At 31.8% G+C, this 18969-nt stretch overlaps 4 protein-coding genes and 1 long non-coding RNA gene across 7 annotated transcripts; 2 read left to right on the top strand and 3 right to left on the bottom strand.

Moving 5' to 3' along the window:
- Nucleotides 1–271: 271 nt before the first annotated feature.
- Nucleotides 272–1807, bottom strand: LOC115238362 (out at first protein). 2 transcript variants are annotated; one of them, XM_029812104.1, is made up of 4 exons: nucleotides 1530–1807; nucleotides 1163–1276; nucleotides 759–942; nucleotides 272–654 (listed from the first exon to the last, which is right to left on the bottom strand). In XM_029812104.1, the coding sequence occupies exons 1-4, from the start codon at nucleotides 1623–1625 to the stop codon at nucleotides 350–352; spliced, it is 699 nt and encodes a 232-aa protein (XP_029667964.1). In that variant the 5' UTR covers nucleotides 1626–1807; the 3' UTR covers nucleotides 272–349. The 2 variants fall into 2 exon arrangements, with proteins under 2 accessions (XP_029667964.1, XP_029667963.1); XM_029812103.1 differs by having other exon boundaries at nucleotides 759–1077; nucleotides 1530–1805.
- Nucleotides 1808–6241: 4434 nt separating this feature from the next.
- On the top strand, nucleotides 6242–7603 carry LOC115238410 (chymotrypsin-1-like). Its single transcript, XM_029812194.1, has 4 exons — nucleotides 6242–6305; nucleotides 6466–6773; nucleotides 6874–7122; nucleotides 7279–7603. The coding sequence occupies exons 1-4, from the start codon at nucleotides 6260–6262 to the stop codon at nucleotides 7411–7413; spliced, it is 738 nt and encodes a 245-aa protein (XP_029668054.1). The 5' UTR covers nucleotides 6242–6259; the 3' UTR covers nucleotides 7414–7603.
- LOC115238413 lies at nucleotides 7050–10737 on the bottom strand. The gene is made up of 4 exons (XR_003884500.1): nucleotides 10608–10737; nucleotides 9674–9899; nucleotides 7329–7540; nucleotides 7050–7173 (listed from the first exon to the last, which is right to left on the bottom strand). It is a non-coding gene; the product is annotated as an uncharacterized LOC115238413 (long non-coding RNA).
- On the top strand, nucleotides 10638–12469 carry LOC115238411 (TATA-box-binding protein-like). The gene is made up of 5 exons (XM_029812196.1): nucleotides 10638–11031; nucleotides 11098–11204; nucleotides 11310–11553; nucleotides 11641–11839; nucleotides 11956–12469. Exons 1-5 carry the CDS (start codon nucleotides 10933–10935, stop codon nucleotides 12030–12032), a joined length of 726 nt encoding a protein of 241 aa, XP_029668056.1. The 5' UTR covers nucleotides 10638–10932; the 3' UTR covers nucleotides 12033–12469.
- Nucleotides 12470–13081: 612 nt separating this feature from the next.
- Nucleotides 13082–15835, bottom strand: LOC115238412. 2 transcript variants are annotated; one of them, XM_029812197.1, is made up of 5 exons: nucleotides 15682–15835; nucleotides 15300–15393; nucleotides 13931–14291; nucleotides 13469–13656; nucleotides 13082–13341 (listed from the first exon to the last, which is right to left on the bottom strand). In XM_029812197.1, the coding sequence occupies exons 2-5, from the start codon at nucleotides 15375–15377 to the stop codon at nucleotides 13270–13272; spliced, it is 699 nt and encodes a 232-aa protein (XP_029668057.1). In that variant the 5' UTR covers nucleotides 15378–15393; nucleotides 15682–15835; the 3' UTR covers nucleotides 13082–13269. The 2 variants fall into 2 exon arrangements, with proteins under 2 accessions (XP_029668057.1, XP_029668058.1); XM_029812198.1 differs by lacking the exon at nucleotides 15682–15835 and adding an exon at nucleotides 15475–15619.
- Nucleotides 15836–18969: the final 3134 nt, after the last annotated feature.

The raw sequence follows: 18969 nt of genomic DNA, 5'->3' as shown, positions 1-18969 counted from the left end.
ATATAACAATAATTTTTTATATTCAAATTATGTTCTGCACACAAAGGAAATTTTTAGAAACTAAAGTTAGTTTGTATTTCTGTCAGAGAAAAAAATATAAAAAATTATTAATATATACATAAATTCACATTATATATATAATAATGGAGTATTAGAAGTCTTAGTTTGTTCTTCTCCAAATTGTTTGATATTCTAACTACCTATAATATCATTCTCTTGAACTTTTTCGTGTTTTATTTGTTCCTAACATAATTCTCTCATTCTCTTTTCCAGTTTCTTTTCTATTATGCTGCATGCATTAATATTTTCAATTCATATTAAAAATTTCAATCTACAGTGTCCTTATACGTCATTCGTCCCATAGACAATTCTGTTTCATTTTAGAATAATATGAGAATATAAAACATTTCTTACAGGTTTTTATACCACATCGGTACGTGCTGGCTATTTTCTTGCCATCAGACTTTCCTTTGCAGAATTTTAAACCACATGGATACCAACCAATACATAACTCCAAAGAGCATGTGCAAGGTGCCCAGAGATTTGATGTGTCAGCGCATTTGGAGACCAATAGTGATCTCGTATCATTTGTGCCCGATTGTGGCATAGTTGTAAAGTTATATACAGCTGCCATGAGTAACTCTTCCGAAGAACCTTTGCAATATCATAAAAATTATATGATAGCTTTACAGTTAATTATTATATAGCTTATAATATACAAATATAAAACTAACAGTACTAAGTTGGCAGATAATTACCTGGTCTTTGTATCCACTGTTTTATATCATCGTTCCTAGTATAAGTTGATCCAGCTGCTTCTGTGCAAAGTGTAGCAACATGCTTCGAGATCTCTTTAGATTGAGATACATCCAGAAACAAGTCCATTGTATAATTGACATGACCTCTGTCTTCTTCCGCTACACGTACAGTGCCTGGATTTTTCTGACGCAGTTTGGACATTGCGTCAGAAGATATAAAATCTACTTTATAAAAATGATTCACAAAACACATGACTTGATATTGATTTTGTCCGCGTTCCTCTTCACCAAGTACCAAAGCTTTTATAACTTGAACTTCCTACGATTTATGTGATCAATAAAGAATATATAGTTTCTAAAAATAATTTATCAGGAAATTCAGTTTATGTTTCGGAAATACTTACATTTTTGAAATCAATGAGTTGTGTGACTAGCGTGCCATCGGAACGTTGGAATTCTAGAGTAATCAAATCTTCTGTAACATTAGACGAGATTGTTTCCAGAAGAATATCACCACCCTGTAAATAAAGTATCGTTCATTTAATATTAATAATAGTATTACCCCTTTAAAGTCTAGACCAATTTGTTGTAGGAAAAATATCCCACACTTATGTCGAAGAGTATTAGAAATTAATTTGAAAAAAAAACACTTCTATAATCAATTATATATCGGAAAAAGGGATATCTTTTTATCAAAATTTTGTGTACATACATAAAGCAGTGTTATTGTTTATTATTGATAGAGATACGCGGTTATGTATATTATCGTACCTGATTTTTGACGTTTATGAGCAAATGTGTAGTGCATACATGGCAAAAGTATTGCAATACGACACAAGTCGCGAGAAATTCGTTGAATCTCTTCATTGTCGCATGTTGTTACTATCGACACTCGTCTCCTCGTCTGAGCCGATAGCGATGAACCGATATTTGTGCTTAACAAAAAGAAATCACTCCATTGAATATAACCTAACGTAGCAAACAGCTGTCTTTTCACATCCTTCCATGGCCACCATGTTTTCGGTTCTCAGCCAAGCAACCAATGGATATAAAGAGACAAAAGTTCGCATTTTTTAAAAACTGAAACGCAAAGTTTGAAAATCTGCTTGGCTAAATTATCGTGATGTGATTATGTCGTAACAAGGATAATATTGTGGTTTAGAATAAATAATCAAAATTATTTGACGAAAAAGATGATAGAAAGATGAAAAAGAACGATGATAGATATGAACTAATAAAAACAAACATTCGTAGAAGGAAGAAGAATCGAAGATGAAAAAATGATCTTACAGGAATAATATCGTTTCAATATATTTTTTGATATTTGAATCTACATTTATCATCATTATTGAAACGAAATATTCATATGATAATGATAAAAATTATCTTGTTTAATATATTGTCTTATATTCTTGATAAACTACTGATGAATATGCATGTAACATTTTCTTTTAGATGTGCGACAATACTGTTAGTGTTGCTTTGCGTATCCGACCATTATTGATAAATGAAATTAAAAAAAAAAATGTCAAATATGCTTAGATGTTACATGGAGAATCACAAATTCTTATACGTAATACCGATAGGCATTCACGTTTAATTATGTCTGTCCTTCTAACATTGGACAAGAGGAGTTTTACAATAGTGCGATTAAACGATTGATAAATGATATTTTTCAAGGTAAATATTTCTATATATTCTTTATAATTTGAAGATATTCGTTTTTATTATATTAAAAATAAATAATTTCTTTATCAGGCTATAATGTAACCATATTAGCCTATGGTCAAATAGAAAGTGGCAAATCTTACTCTATGGGCCTTAATTACGATGGCTCGAAACAGAAGGACGTAACGCAAAGACTAATACATGATATTTCAAAAAAAATTAAATCAGAGAAAGACCGCAATTTTAAAGTATCTATCACTTTCATGGAATTGTACCAGGAAAATCTTTATAATTTATTATCCAATAAGTCGAGAAACGAATCCCTAGTAAATATCAGAGAAAAAGGAGAAGATATAAAAGTTATAGATATCAGCGAAATTTAAATTTAAAATGCCAAAGGTGCAATGTTACAATATATGGCCCAGGGAGAGGCCCATAGGAAGACGTATTGCAATATATAGCCTCTCCCTGGGTCATATATTGTAATGCGTCTTCGGCATTTTGAACTTTCATTTCACTGATACTCATAACTTTTATATATCGTGTAATCGGCGCAACTGCCATTCTCACACCTTATGTCATTTTAACACAGTTTATACATTATACTATTCCAAATAATAGAGTTATTATTCCGTCAAACAATATATGATTTGATGCAACAAAACTATTAAATTTTTATTCAATAAAATTATGTTTCGTATAAAATTATGTTTTTGTAACGAAACAAATATAAGTCAAATAAATAGATATATTAAATTTAAAGAAATCTTTTTCTCTGTGTACTTTTAGACTTAAGATTTTAAGAATACTTATAATTGTGTGTATGCAGTTCTTGAATTTTTAATTAGTATTAATTGTATTATCTCTTATCTGATTATATTTGTCGGATATATTGCTATTATTTTAGAATTTCAATGTTTATAGTTTGCGGATTACCGAAGTTGATTGATAATTCACACGACGTTGGTGATTCTCGAGCCGCAAATATATTCCGAAATTTATTAGGAAAGTATTAGGCGAATATGATGAGATAGGAGGTAACGCTATCTGAAATATAAAATTACCGACGGAATAATTTCACCGACCGTCGATACTATAACACACTATATACCTGCAAATAATAATTATGCCACTTCTTTCTTCATATATTCTTCTAATAGTTTCCAACCGTCGATAACTTATTAGTTTTCGTGCCACCTCTTTCCTGATATATTCTCCTATTACTTTTCAACGGTCGATAAGTTGTGGTTGGTAACTTTGCTAGTTTGTGCTACCTCCAACTCAATCATATATTCCTGTTACTTTCCTAATATTTCAGAATACGTTTCCAGCGAAGAAAGATTATCAATGTCGGCAATTAGCGAACTACAAACGTTTAAAATCTGAAATAATACTGAAATATTAAAGAGATATAATAAAATAAAAGATAGTATTAAAATTAAAATTAAAAAACTGCAATTGCAAGCACTTCTGATATTTAAAACCTAAAAGTTTGAATTGTGAAAATTTAATCTTCAAAAATTGATAAGGCAAAAAGAATATTATTAGATAAGACGGAACGCAAATAAAATATCCAAGAGCATTATAATACCAAAAACTCTAACTTTATTATTATTGTTATTTTCTTTCTTTCGTGTACATAGTAATGTTATAATTTAAAAAAATAGGCAATAAGATCATTGCTGCTACAATTAAAGATGCTTAATTAAAATGTGACATATATAAATTCTAAGATATAAACTCAAAAATACATTGTTAACAATATAATAATCATGAAATAGTTTAATTTTAATATTTATTAAATTTATTCAATTTGGGTTATCATTATTGTATTATGATTAATTAATATAATATCATGATATAATAAATATATTATTATATTAATATTTAATATATTCACATATAATAATATATAGATATATTAATTTATTCAATCAAATGTGATTTCAAAATTTAATATAAATGTAACTTTGAAGCCATTAAATCGTTGTTAATTTTTAAATGTACGCACACCTATGCATTAAAATTTATATTAATTTATATTATAAATACAATACATTTCCAAATATTATAATATAATATTTAAATAAATAATATTATGATATAATATTTAAAATTTTAATCTCTTTTTTAAACGACATCATAAACGTATGCATCAATTCTCTTTTTACTTAGATATTTCTTACATTAGATTCTTTCAAGATCATTATTTACATTCACACAGCTGCTACTTTGAATTTAGTAAATAAAACATATCAAGAAACGTCAACATTAAAACTTTATTCAATCAATTTAGAAGCCATACGTTTTGATAAAAACCAACTAAAATAACATGTCTTTTTTTTTTTAATAAAAATGTCTTATAAAAAGACTTAATCACATATAATATTAATATTATAAGTATAATGTAGTAAAATACACTAAAATACACACTGTAGCATAAATATACAAGTCTCTTATAAAATATAAATCCTTATATAAAAAAATTAATAAAATTAGTTTATTTCTCTTTTTTATATCAAATTGCTCTTTTTAGATAATGTAATAAAAATTATTCAATCTTTTATTTCAGATAATTGCCTCCACGTTCAAAAAAGTATTATATTTACAAACTCACCCAATCTTCTCTTTTGAAAAAGGGAGATATTTTTGTCCTTGTTGAACTGTGTATCGATTTTACAGAAAAAAAGAGATTAATAATAATATATTAATATTTGAAATTTACTCCAAATTTATTCTGAGCTTGTTTTTTTCTTTTCTGCGGTTCAATGCCTTTATGTAATAACAAATATTAGGATAATATATGAACATTTTTAACGTAAAGCAAAATAACAATTCGTGATATTCCTTTTATAAATTATTCGAAATCGAAGAAAGCTTAACAAATTGACGGGTGTAGTAAAATATTGCAATCTCCAATATTGATTATTGGTTATTGTTATCAACTTTTTGATTTCCCAACAAGTTATATATCAACCACAATATTGAATATAAACAAACATCTGTAATTCTTAAATATCTTGAAATGACGTTCACCTGTTAAAATAATAATTTTTTTTTTACAAATATTTATGAATTTACAAGAAAACTTGCTGATAAGTCTAAAAAAGTGTGTATCATGGATAATCAACTGGCCATAACAATTCTAATATCAATGTTTCTTGAATACGAATGAAAAATTTTTCCTACTGTTATCAGTACAACATATAGTTACTGATCATAAACTGATACATTTATATAAATTTTAAAATTTACATAGAAAATAGAAATTACGCGATTGGGTTCTTATTAAGAAGATGTAACGAAGAAGAAATAAAGAATGATTAGATCTGTGTACTCATTTAAAAAAATAATTTGTTCCTCCAGATATTCATCTATTTCTATTTAGTTAAATTCCAGCTTGCATTATTGTTCCTCATTAATCTTTGCTGAACTAAATATGTTAATTTTTTTGATATTTTTTATGTTTAAATAAACAATTAGTTTTTCAATAATAATAAAGAGACATATTTTATATACATTTTGTTAATCATCACCATTATTAATATTTAATCATCATTATTGTACGTTTTAATTATCACACTGTTATCGTATTTTATCATTTTTTCTCATTTAACTTATATGTTATATAATTAAGTCTGTATTCCTTGATTTTCTCATATCTGTCTCATTAAAGTGCACAATACATCATCATGCGTTTATTTACCGTCAAAAATGTGACCAGCTGTTCGCCGAGGTCATAGACAAATATAAATCCAATATAAAAAGGGAATAGAAATTGTTGTCTTCATTCCCCGTTTTATTTTCGACCCGGCTCGTACTAATTGTTAAGCATGTTGCCGTTAGCGATTTTCTTGTTCGTCGGCGTTCTCGCACAACGTAAGTAAAACCGAATCGTATAGTTCAATGAAATATTATTTTCGTTATTATTGCTTTCGATAAACATTTTGTTCATATCTTACTACTTTCATCGAATGCTCTGAAATCATATATGTATTTATGAGAGCTATATATAATTGTCATATACTTCGATTTACAGAGTCGTTCGCTGACGAACCTGAGGCAATTGTCGGTGGCACACCTGCCGCATTAGGTGAATTCCCATGGCAATGCTCCTTAAATTTGAATGGCCAACATATGTGCGGCGGCTCCATCATTGCTCCTACCAAGATATTGACCGCTGCCCATTGCGTGAGTTCCATAATAAATGCTAACAGTTTAAGAATTGTTACTGGAACCATCGATTCCTCTAGAGGACAATTCCACGCCGTGCGAAGCATTCGAATACATCCAAATTACATGGACGGTGCAAGATATGCTTGGGCAAATGACGTCGCTGTGATCACTGTAAGTCGATATATTACAGAATATATTTTGGTACAATAATTCTTTCCTCATTTTGTTGCTTTTGTTTCAATTATTCATTTATCTGTTTTTATCGTTTCAGCTTCAAGCGCCAATTCAATACAATCAATATCAATCTCCCATCGCTTTGGCCGACTCCCAGCCAGCTGCCGGTACGCTGTGTACCTTGTCCGGATGGGGTAAGACAAGCGCAAATGGTCCACTCGCGCGAACTCTTCTGAAGATGAACCAGTCCGTGATCTCGCTGACTCAATGCCAGCAGAGACATGGTATGCCTTTGAATAACAGCCACTTGTGCGCTCTCAACCGTCGTGGAATTGGTGCTTGCCAGGTGAATATCCAGTAAAATCCATCATTGAATATGGAAATAATCTCCTATATTCTGGTAGATGATTAATCAATTAGTTGTTACATTATGATTGCTGAAAATGATTACGAGACAAAATTATATAAAAAATTAATGGAAATGTTTCTCTGCATTTTTTAGGGTGACAGTGGCGGTCCTTTGATCGCTAACGGCAAACAAATCGGTATTACTTCTTGGGTTGTTCCTTGCGCTGCTGGTGAACCAGATGCCTACGCCAACGTCTTTAGTTTACGCAACTTCATTCTATCATCATAGGCAGACACATCTTGACACGATATGAGGCATAAACTAGCATAAACCTATGCGATTTATCATTTAAGTTCACGCACCGAAAGACTATGCTATTGCGATGTCGAAGTGCACGCAATGCGGCAGTTGCATCCTGAAAATCAAAGAAACTTATGTATTTCAAATGTTAACAAATATACATTATGATTAAATCTAACAGACTGATATTTCTTTGATAAATGTATAAAATGCCTCTCGCTATAAAAATTTTTATTGAGAAGAAATATAGTATAATTTAATTCTTTAATAAGAATTAGAATATGTGAGCGCGCATAATAAAACTTGATTCAATCAAAAAAAACTTTTTAATGGTTACTCAATCGTTAATTCAACACAATGACTAATCATAAAATTCTTTTTTGTAAATCCTAAAACTTATATACAAAACAGAAATCACATATTTGTATTTTTATTAAGTTTTTATTGAGTCTACAATAGGTGTAGCAAGCTTTTAGCCTTCTGCTCTAAGCCTTAAAATATGACGTAGATTCCGACCAGAAATGTTTTCCGCGCTGCCTGAATCTCTAATCTCTAAGCTTTAAACGAGTTGACCAGATCTTAGCTCTTAAAACTTACGACTTAAAATTTTCGATCGATATAATTCTAAAGGCTAAAGGCTTACTATACCTATTGTAGATCCGGTCAAAAGATAATAAAAAAAAAAAATATATATATATATATAAAGATTGATTAAATTTATATTTTTTTGTAGTGAGAATAATTCGTTCCTTAACAATCATCTATTTAATTCATTATTTCAGCTCACATTATTATTGATAATTTGTTCAGCCCAATATATATTACTTAAAATTTTTTTTTGTATTTGATTCAAATTAACAATCAATTCCGCAATAATAATAGAGATATATTTCATATATATCTCTTTAATTATTATCATTATTATATTTAATCATTACAATATTAATGTATGTTTTAACATTCTTTTTCATTAAACTCATATGTCATGTAACTAAGACAACAATCTTTGATTATCTCATATCTGCCTCATCAAAATGCAGAACAGAGACGTCATTGCGTTTATTTATTGTAATAAATGTGAGCAGCTGTTCGCCGAAGTCAAATACAGATATGAATTCAATATAAAAAGAAAGTAGAAAGAGTTGTCTTCATTCCCAATTTTATTTCGACTGAATAAATAATTTTATTGTCAATCATTTTATTGTTTTACTTATGAATATAATTTTACGCGATACAAAGCATTTATTTCAAATGTAATGCACGTTATGGAAACACAAGTATCATATCGATCAAACATCAAAAGTGACACACGTTGCCACGCATGTTCAGGTTGCAAAAAACAGCTGTTAACAATTCAAAAAGATATTTAATATGTTTATAAAATAGTAAGCTATATTTTTTCAGTATGCGACTTCGTCTTTAAAGAAAGTGTCATCATTAAAATGTATTATTTTATGAATATATCTTACAGATATTTCTATCGCAGATATGAACATTTATAACAGCGAAGAAGTGAAACAACAAATTCGAGATATTCCTTTTATAAATCATTCGGAATCGAAGAAAAAGCTCGACCAATTCGATGTAAACTACGGTAAAGAATTGCAATCCCCAATACTTGGTTATCGTTATCAACTTCCTAATTTGCCAACGACTTATTTACCATCCACAACTTTGGACACGTCTCTATTACACGTAAGATGCAACGGTATATCTGTAAGGATTATATAACTAAATATTATCAACCTGGCATTTATTAACAAAATATATATTATTCGTAGATTCCCGTTTACGCTCATTTGAAAGTATACGATTTGAAACCTGTGCGACTACCGGAGACCCCAAGCATTTTATCGGCGTTACATTTGCAATTCTCGTAAGTATATCTCGCGCATTCTTTCCCTCTAAGTATCACGAGATATAACATAGTTAGATATTTGATTTGTAGAGAGGACACTGTATTGAGTAAATCCTCGAGAGAAATATCATCGACCGCACGAATAAGTGAAGAAGACAGAGTATCCGTTTCTCGCAGTGTCCGCGATAGTACAAAAAGTGCGTATAAAAATTGATAAAATGTAAAATCATATGAATATTTCGTTTCAATAATGATGATAAATGTAAATACAAATATCAAAAAATATACTAAAGCGATATTATTCCTGTAAGATAGCCTGATAAAGAAATTATCTATTTTCAATATAATAAAAATATCTTTAAATTGTAAAGAATATATAGCAATATTTACCTTGAAAAATATCATTTATCAATCCTTTAATCGCACTATTATAAAACTCCTCTTGTCCAACGTTAGAAGGAAAGACATAATTAAACGTGAATGCCTTATCGGTATTACGTATAAGAATTTGTGATTCTCCAAGTGTAACATCTAAGCATATTTGACATTTTTTTTAAATTTCATTTTTCAATAATGGTCGGATACGCAAAGCAACACTAACAGTATTGTCGCACATCTAAAAAAAAATGTTACATATGCATATTCATCAGTAGTTTATCAAGAATATAAGACAACATATTAAACAAGATAATTTTTATCATTATTTGATATATATACCCAGACAGCACAAGGATGTCCTTAGGACGTCCAAAGGGCATCCAGGATATACATGTAATGTTTGTTTTTCTCATGTACCCATCAAAATGTGCGCATCAAATTCAATTATTAATATTAAACGAAATTAATGTTAACAATTAATTGCACATGTATATATCCTCTGGAAATCCAAAGGACATCCAATATAATAGACAGGGTAGATATCCTACAGACATCCATGGGTTATCCAATGGGACATTTATAGGACATTAATACTTCCCAGCAAACACAGAATATAACTGCTATATAACATGGGAATAACATGTAGTTCTTTCTCGGTTTGTCCAAATAATTTAAGCACAAACAATTGTACATATGTTTATATAAATAATATTTATATTTTACCAGCCAATATATTAAATAATCAAAGACAGTTTTAAATTATTTTGATGAAAAAAAAAAAACATTTATCTTGTCATCTATAATAGAAGGAAATTTTCTTGAGTCTTAAGATTTTAAAATTTCAAAAGTGACTCACAAACCACTTTTATCGTTGCTTATATTGTTAAATACAATATGTCAAAGCGTATATTTTTTGTAATATTGCTAGAAAACTACTTGTACTTACTTTTAATACGATTTCTCGAAAGTTAGTAAAACAAATTAGAATATGAAGAAATTAGCGCAAATTCACGCTCACAGTTCACAGTTCACAGTGCTATTTTGCCAATTGCCAGAAACAGATCCCGGCTTACTGGCTCGGCAGTAATAAAGGGGATAACGCACACAAGCGTGAACGTGAACCGCGTACGCGTTGTGTAATGCATTATCAGTTACTAGTACTGGGATTGGTCTCCAGCGTGTGCGAGGTTAGGTCAAGTGATTATTTTTCGTCTCGATTCAAGCACGTGTGAGTATATTAGAGTGCTTGTTTAACGTCGGTCTCGTGAAAAATGACACAAGTCGCGCACGAGGACAACGAATTAAAAAGATTGCTCAATAATCCAGCGAAAAATGTGTGCGAAGATGGATCCATGGCTCCGCCGTTATCGGTAAGTTATAAAATACATCTGACCACATATGCGAAATTTCTAAAATAACATAAATTTCACTTGTAGACCAATGTACCAAGACCAAGCACATCGCAAAATATCAATCCGCAATCGGCGATGAGCCCAATGACACCGGCCAACAGCGCAAAGGACGTTTGGGAGCCTTGCCTACAGTGAGTCTTGAATCATATGTTTACATAGCATACATATCGTGACACTCATCTCGCTATGTATTATGTGTAATATCCTTAAAGTTGATCTTTGCATTATTTTTGCAGAAACGTAGTCTCCACAGTTAACTTGCAGACAGAATTGAAACTCACTTATATTAACGTAAGAACGAGGAATTCTGAATATAATCCAGCGAGGTTTACCGGACTGATAATGAGAATACGGAATCCTAGAGCGACAGCATTAATCTTCAGCTCAGGAAAATTGGTATGCACCGGCGCGAGAAGTGAAGACGATTCACTTTTGGCAGCAAGAAAGTTTGCCAGAATAATTCAAAAGCTTGGATTCCCTGTAAGCCATATTCACAATAATTTTTTCTTATGTAGAAATAATCTTGAGTTTTTAATTATCACACTATACTTTTTTATATTTCTGTAGGTAAAGTTTTCCTCTTTCAAAGTACAAAACATTGTTGCAACATGTGACGTAAAATTTCCAATTAAACTGGAGGGTTTGTATCGAGAGCATGCTCAGTTCTGTAGTTACGAGCCAGAATTATATCCTGGCCTGATATACAGAGTGTTATATCCTAGAGTAGTATTACTGATATTCGTGAATGGTAAAGTTGTATTAACAGGTACGTCTGAATATTTTATCACGTAATATTTTATAGAGAAAAAAAGACACTACAAAAATGAGATATTTTGTAAAAGAGGTAAGAAATTTTATATAAATTAGTGTGATATTTTACAGGAGCAAAAAATAGATCCGAACTAAAAGGTGCATTGAATTTTATATATCCAGTATTAATGCAATTCAGAAAGATGTAATCTGTTCGTACACAGAACAAAAATGCTGTCATAAACAAAATAATATGATGTAAATATATAAAAGTTAATTGTATGATAAAGAGATATGTATTAGGTACCTAATATATTTGAAAATCTCTGTCAGATGAAAGAAAAGAATTTATATTTTGTACGTTTATACATTTTTTGTATAATGATATAAGATGAGTATGTGTAATTGATGTGTTTTATATATTCTGCGATTCTAATATATAATACACGCAATTTTTAATTTAGACATAAAATTATGTTAGAAAATATTTGAAATTATTAATTTTGGCTATACAATTGTATATATTTTCTTGCATATATTTTACTGCTCATGATTAGGAAAAATTAAGAGAACACACACGCTTTTGTTTATTGTTAAAATATATGTATATTTTAGAGACTTTACACAATAAAGAAAATAAACATCATTATATATATCGATATATTATATCAAAATAATATATAATTGACAAACATAAATCCATATATAGACAGTTTATACAGTTTTTACTATACCAGGATTATTTTATGTGTACATGTTAACATTTACATAATAGTAAAATTCCTTCAGGTATAATTTAGATGTAAATATTTGGATATGTAAAGTTTAATGGAGCATTCAATCGCTATCGAATACAGGAAATATTTTATAAATATTGCCAAGTATTTCCAAATCCTGCAAACCTTACAAAATACCTTTATGTATTCTTGATTGAAGATTGAAAGAATATCAATATGTGCCGAAAAATTGTCGCTATTTCATAAAACTGAATGATTGTATGAACTATAGACTTTATAACGTTAAAATGTATACACATTAATATAATTATATATATCTGACAAAATTTCTATACATATTAACAGCTCTATAAGAAGAAGATGTGTATGTATATATATATATATATATACATATAATTTAATACCCGCTGATAAAGAGCCATGGTCCATTTAAGAATTTCGTTCGTGCATATCATCAGACTTTTGGAAAACGTACAATACTTCACAATGTTTGACGCTTTAACGCTGCGTAAATGCGTGTATTTTGTTTATTATCTTTTTTTAAGTGAATCGTTTACAACTATTATGCATCTGATCGTTTATGTCAAGATTAAAAGTGAAAATTAAAAATTTTCAATTTTTTTCGGTATACATCCGAAACTTTAATAATGAAGTTTATGGTATATGTTTCCATTTTCCTCTCGAGCGATCGTGTGTTTACAGTTTCTAATTAATCGATCACATGTATACCTTTTTTCGCAGCTATCGGTAGTTTCTCCCCTTGAAAGAATGGGTTCTCTTCCTGAAAGAAACGTTAACATAATTTTAATGTTCATATTTCTCTTTCCTACGTGAAGATAATATTTAATTTTTCCGATTGATTAGATCGTTCGCTAAAATTAACATACACGGCAGTGTGCCTCGGTTACCTGGAATTGTTCGACGATTTGATCGATATCGGAATTCGAAATTTGCACGTTTGACAGACCATTGCTATTTTCGGTATCGCTAGAGCATTCTAACATGTGTTCCGTGTCGCACATGCAGTCCTGTGCGCTCTGATAATCGCGGCTAAAAGCCGCAGTGTTTTCGAAATTGATGAGACAATTGTTCTCGGCTGTAAGTTTTAAACCATATATATTTTTTGTTTTATCGTTTTCTAATAGAAAAGAAAAGATATATTTTTTTTAAGAGAGCAGAGATATTTCCGAAAATTTTTTAAATATTTAGGTCTATTAAAAATAAAAAGGCGGAAAGAGAGGAGGGAATATTTAATGTAAATCTAAGATACGTGTATATAGAATATAATCTTTACGATCGGAAAATTCTAACGGCATTTATCATTCCGATCTCGTCTAATTGTTATCAAAAATAAATTTTATTTCACTCACTAGTGTATCCGACCGGACAGGGATTCGGAGGGGTGCAATAAGCGGGTAAAGGATTTTCCGTCTTCTCGTCCTTGATCCCTTTTAGACCGGTCGATTGAATCCTGTGTCTGTCGTTGCCTTTATTATTATTGTTATTAATACGTTGATGACTCCACAGCGTGCTATGTCGCAGATACTCTTGATCCCGTATACTCGGATTCGGATTTAGCGTATCCATGCCGTCGTAATCGGCCGGCAACTCTATGGGTAGTTCCTTGACTTTCTCGGGATATTCCAGGTATGTGTCGGCTGCGTTGGCGAGATCATTTCCCATCTGATTGATCAGCTCTCGAAGAAAGGCGTCGGTCAACAAATTTTCCTCCTGGGTACATTCGAATAATTAAGTCACATATTCTTTGGATGCTCCGCGCGGATGAATTAAAGAAAGAGAAATTTACTTTCCTTCGAAACCGATGATTGATTGGCTTGGAGATCGTGCAATTGTCTCTCATTTACAGATTTTTATTCATTTTAATTTGTAGAAAAAATAATAATTAGAGACTATCAAGAATCTTTTCAGAATTAAGATGTAGATTTGTGTATCTCCTTGTTCTTAATTGAGATACAATAATGATATATATGATTTTTCAAGGGGAAAAGTAGAAACCCACACTCAAAAAAGTGGTTTTGCAACTACAGCAAAAATTTTCTGGGTGCGCAAAATTAACTGAGGTACATAAATGATTAGCAAATACTGTGATATCGCATATGTTTCGCATTTAATCAATCTAAGTGACAGAGACAGAATTTATATCTGAACTGTTTGTGAAATTTAGAAAGAATGTTTTTCTGTGGCGCCTATCCATGTTAAGGCCAATCATACTTGTTATTACGTTTGGCTGTGGTACACAGAAAAGATTAGCGGCAAGAAACAAATGAATATATAATCCTCACATCTAACATATTTGTATAACGGGCCCAATCTATCTAGCTCTTTTAAACAATTTCTCTCAATTTTTCGATGCTGCAGTTATAATTGGCAGTTATATTTCTCACAAAGATCGTTCTAGCTGTAGTATCGAAACTCATATTTATCCAATGCAGTGATTAACATTTGGCAATGGGACCTAAATTTTCTAGAAGATATTATTAGAATGTTGCTGCTATAAATTCTATATGTAACAGACAATATTCTAACAGATACAAAAAATAGCGATAAATTTTTGTTGTGACACCTAGAAATCTACCTATATCAGCAAGACATTTTTTTGAGTGCAGAAACTTTTCAATCACTCTCCGATTTCGAAGGCGTTTTGTTTCACGGAAATAAATTCTCGATTAATTTTAATTCATCCATTTTTTATATATAGGACTCTGTTCTGATAATTACCTTGATCGAGGGCAAATAGACGTTCGCCTCTGTAGCGACAGCGATCAAAAGCGAGAGGAGGAAAATGCAATACGGCATGATGGTGGATGCACACCTGAAAAGAGAATATAACGTAAAAGGTCATTAATAATTTTTTTTATATAAAAAAATTTAAAAATGCATATTGTCATTTAACTATATTATTATCATCGCATATCGTTGACAATTGTGAGAGAGCTGAGAACTCTTGTACGCGACGAGTTTCTTCCGTGATAGATTCTTGGAGCACATTTTTGCGTCAATTATGCAGGTATGTTTTTAAGGAAGATGGGGAACGCCGACGGAGGGGATGGTCGTTCCATTTCTTTTTCTCACGCTATGACCTCGATATAAAAAAACTCACCGGTTGACCGGTCGACAAGTGGCTCGGGATGACAAGGGGCAGCCCGACGTGGACCAAATATCCTCGCGTTCCAGCTGCACACGCACACGCGTACCTCCTTCTCCTCGTCGTCGCGACGAGCGCCGTTCGCGGTCTCCACGAGCACCAAAGTATTGATTTTACCCTTTTTCCCATCGTCGTCGTCGTCGTTTTCCCCTCGTTTACGACCACGTTTCGACGACGTGTTACGTCGTGTCGCCTACCACCTACGATCCGATCCTCTCTCGCCAGCCAATCCACATTCGCAGAATCGGGCCGCTGCCAAAGGTCACTCGACGTGACCGATGTGCGTCACGTGGTCCGGAAATGGGGCTACCTTTTGAATGGCTGATGAATGGCACTGATACGATACTTTAGTTATATACTGAACGCCCTGTCAACTTTTTTATATTGTATAAAATGTAAATTTCTTTTAAAAAGAGATTGATTTAAACGTGACTTAATTTTTGTATATAATATAGGATGCATTTTTTTTTTTATTCAACGTCAATGGCTCAGCTTGAGGCGGATCTCGTGACGATATTTTTGCGGATAAATCGGAGTATAAAAATTAAAATTCTGTTTGATGTGCTAATTGCTCCATTTCTCCGCGAATCTCCTTTATTATTGGCAGTTTTCTCTTTAATTCCGCACGTAATTTAAAAATACACTTAATCTTGCAATTTGTATAATAATATATCTTTCTTTGATGCAGAATTATCCTATTAATTAACAACGTACCTGTTATTTGCTTATCTAAATGGCATTCATGAGCAACGGTTACGCAAATGTGATTTGTGTGCAGGACACGTCGTTTGGATAATCCGATATAAAAGCCACAGCTCTCGTAGATCCTGAAGTCCTGCCGCGCGGCTATAAAGTATATAAAGTACAAGGTCTTTTTGTTTCACGCGGACATGAGGCGCGAGTTAACGTCATAAAAAATGTAATTTCTTCTCGTAGTCACATTCTCTCCAGAAAGTGAATAATCTTGTTTCCCCAACTATGCCACGTTTTCACTCCGCATATTAACATCATACTAATATCACTACGAATTGACTCGAATACTCGTTGTTTTATGTAGCAATTTTTTTACAATGTACTATGAGAATGCGAAGCAATAAAAGGAGAAAGAAAAATATTCTTCTGATTTTTAATTCATCAAATATTGAATTACATAAAATACAGAATATTTTTTTCTTTTTACTTGTGGATGTTGTAGCAAAAAAATAAAATACAGATCAAAGAAGAGAGAATGATAAAGATAAAAATATGAATAACAAAGTTCATAGAAAATCTCGGTGTTATATATTCGCGGATTATTTACCTCTCCCTCTCGTAATGTCTGGATCACTTGTTCATAATATAATTATCCTTCGCAAAATTTTTTTATCAATGTGCTTAAAATTGAAGAAAATAAAAAGTACCAAATTTTATAAAAGTTTTATGAACAAGTACAGTAGCGGTCATTTATCAAGCCGACACTTTCATTAAGCGTATCGGTTATATATAGGAGAGTTTAAATACGATGTGCAGGTGGTGGGAAAGGGAAGGGGAGATGGAAGATCAAAAGATCCTTCCCTCGTTGTTACGGTCGCATACAAACGTCCATTAGTCGGTTGCGCATTGCGTGCCGACAACTCAATTTTCAAAATCAAATTTTCCCTTGTACCTCTCTGCGGATTGATTATATTTATCGCGTTGATACATCCTCTAAAATGTTCTTAAATTGCTTCTTATCACATTACCCAAAAATTTCAGTACGCTCTTCTTTAATGAATAATGATCGATAAAACGATAAGAATTAATATGTATATCGGGTGACCCGGAATAATCGCTTCTTCAGTCGGTTCTTTACACTATATGTATGAAATAGCCAGCACTATCTAATCTTTATCGTCCTGCGTTAATATTTACGTGACAATTAAAAGCGAAATCTTTTTTTTTCTTATTTCTCCCGAAATTCCCGGCGGTCCAATTTTCCTTTGGTCGATCGAGCATTTTCTGTCCAGATTTGTGCGTGCGATATGACATTATTTATCAGCGCGATGATTGGCAAATGTATCACGGCAATTTGTCGAACATGTCAGCCGAGAGAAGGAATATCGGGACATTCTTGAAGCTCCGTGTAATTTCCCAACGTACATCCGGCCGACAAATCCCCGGTTCGAAGAAAAGTCCCCGTATCCTGATGCCGAAGATTCCTGCACACAATCGGAATTATATCCGCGTAGATTGCATCCGTTCGATGTCGAATTATTCCGGGGAATGCCTGCAAACGAACCACACATTGCTTTCATTTTTTATTTTTACACACGGTATAACGCTTACGGATATCGTACGACGAATCGTGGGATTGATAATATAACGTAACCGGAAGTAGGATCGCGCGAAACCAACCGACCGTGCTTATCGTAGGCACGATATTTCATGCTTAATGTACGGAAGGATCGATGATGGAATCATCGACGTATCCGGTCGACGATATGTTCCGATGTTCTTTATTTAGATTTCCGGATTTATTTACTACTATGTGGTGACATTTGCGCGCGATAACTGCAACAGTTGACGCAATTCTGCACATCTCAAACACATCAGTTTGTTCAAAAGCTGCGATTCGAGAATAGCTTTTGCAACAATTGCATATTCAGAGACAACTGTCATCATTTAATGAAATTCTTGATTGCATAGTCAAAGATGAAGGATTTACCTTCGAACAATTAATTGCTCTACAAACAGTCAATTGCGTTAATAATCATGTAAGTTACTTTATTATTACCTCTCTTTTTACTATTGCATCACTCAAAAAAATGTCTTGCTGATATAGGTAGATTTCTAGGTGACACAACAAAAATTTATCGCTATTTTTTGTATCTGTTAGAATATTGTCTGTTACATATAGAATTTATAGCAGCAATATTCTAATAATATCTTCTAGAAAATTTAGGTCCCATTGCCAAATGTTAATCACTGCATTGGATAAATATGAGTTTCGATACTACAGCTAGAACGATCTTTGTGAGAAATATAACTGCCAATTATAACTGCAACATCGAAAAATTGAGAGAAATTGTTTAAAAGAGCTAGATAGATTGAGCGCGTTATACAAATATGTTAGACGTGAGGATTATATATTCATTTGTTTCTTGCCGCTAATTTTTTCTGTGTACCACAGCAAAACTGTATAACAAGTATGATTGGCCTTAACATGGATAGGCGCCACAGAAAAACATTCTTTCTAAATTTCACAAACAGTTCAGATATAAATTC

This window comes from Formica exsecta, unplaced genomic scaffold, assembly GCF_003651465.1.
Source record: "Formica exsecta isolate Colony F162 unplaced genomic scaffold, ASM365146v1 scaffold333, whole genome shotgun sequence".
NCBI classification, from domain to species: domain Eukaryota; kingdom Metazoa; phylum Arthropoda; class Insecta; order Hymenoptera; family Formicidae; genus Formica; species Formica exsecta.
This window is presented reverse-complemented; position numbering and strand designations above follow the sequence as displayed.

Excerpts from the sequence above, each read along its gene's own strand:
- LOC115238362 (XM_029812103.1), bottom strand. The coding sequence starts at position 1,625 with ATGAAGAGATTCAACGAATTTCTCGCGACTTGTGTCGTATTGCAATAC. Across the intron at positions 1,277-1,529 it reads TCATAAACGTCAAAAATCAG|GGTGGTGATATTCTTCTGGA; the intron begins GTACGATAATAT and ends CTTTATTTACAG. Across the intron at positions 1,078-1,162 it reads AACTCATTGATTTCAAAAAT|GAAGTTCAAGTTATAAAAGC; the intron begins GTAAGTATTTCC and ends CATAAATCGTAG.
- LOC115238410 (XM_029812194.1), top strand. The coding sequence starts at position 6,260 with ATGTTGCCGTTAGCGATTTTCTTGTTCGTCGGCGTTCTCGCACAAC. Across the intron at positions 6,774-6,873 it reads ATGACGTCGCTGTGATCACT|CTTCAAGCGCCAATTCAATA; the intron begins GTAAGTCGATAT and ends TTATCGTTTCAG. Across the intron at positions 7,123-7,278 it reads GTGGAATTGGTGCTTGCCAG|GGTGACAGTGGCGGTCCTTT; the intron begins GTGAATATCCAG and ends TGCATTTTTTAG.
- LOC115238412 (XM_029812197.1), bottom strand. The coding sequence starts at position 15,377 with ATGCCGTATTGCATTTTCCTCCTCTCGCTTTTGATCGCTGTCGCTACA. Across the intron at positions 14,292-15,299 it reads TCTATTTGCCCTCGATCAAG|GAGGAAAATTTGTTGACCGA; the intron begins GTAATTATCAGA and ends GAATGTACCCAG. Across the intron at positions 13,342-13,468 it reads AAATCGTCGAACAATTCCAG|GAAGAGAACCCATTCTTTCA; the intron begins GTAACCGAGGCA and ends CGTTTCTTTCAG.
- LOC115238411 (XM_029812196.1), top strand. The coding sequence starts at position 10,933 with ATGACACAAGTCGCGCACGAGGACAACGAATTAAAAAGATTGCTCAAT. Across the intron at positions 11,205-11,309 it reads GTTTGGGAGCCTTGCCTACA|AAACGTAGTCTCCACAGTTA; the intron begins GTGAGTCTTGAA and ends TTATTTTTGCAG. Across the intron at positions 11,840-11,955 it reads TGGTAAAGTTGTATTAACAG|GAGCAAAAAATAGATCCGAA; the intron begins GTACGTCTGAAT and ends GATATTTTACAG.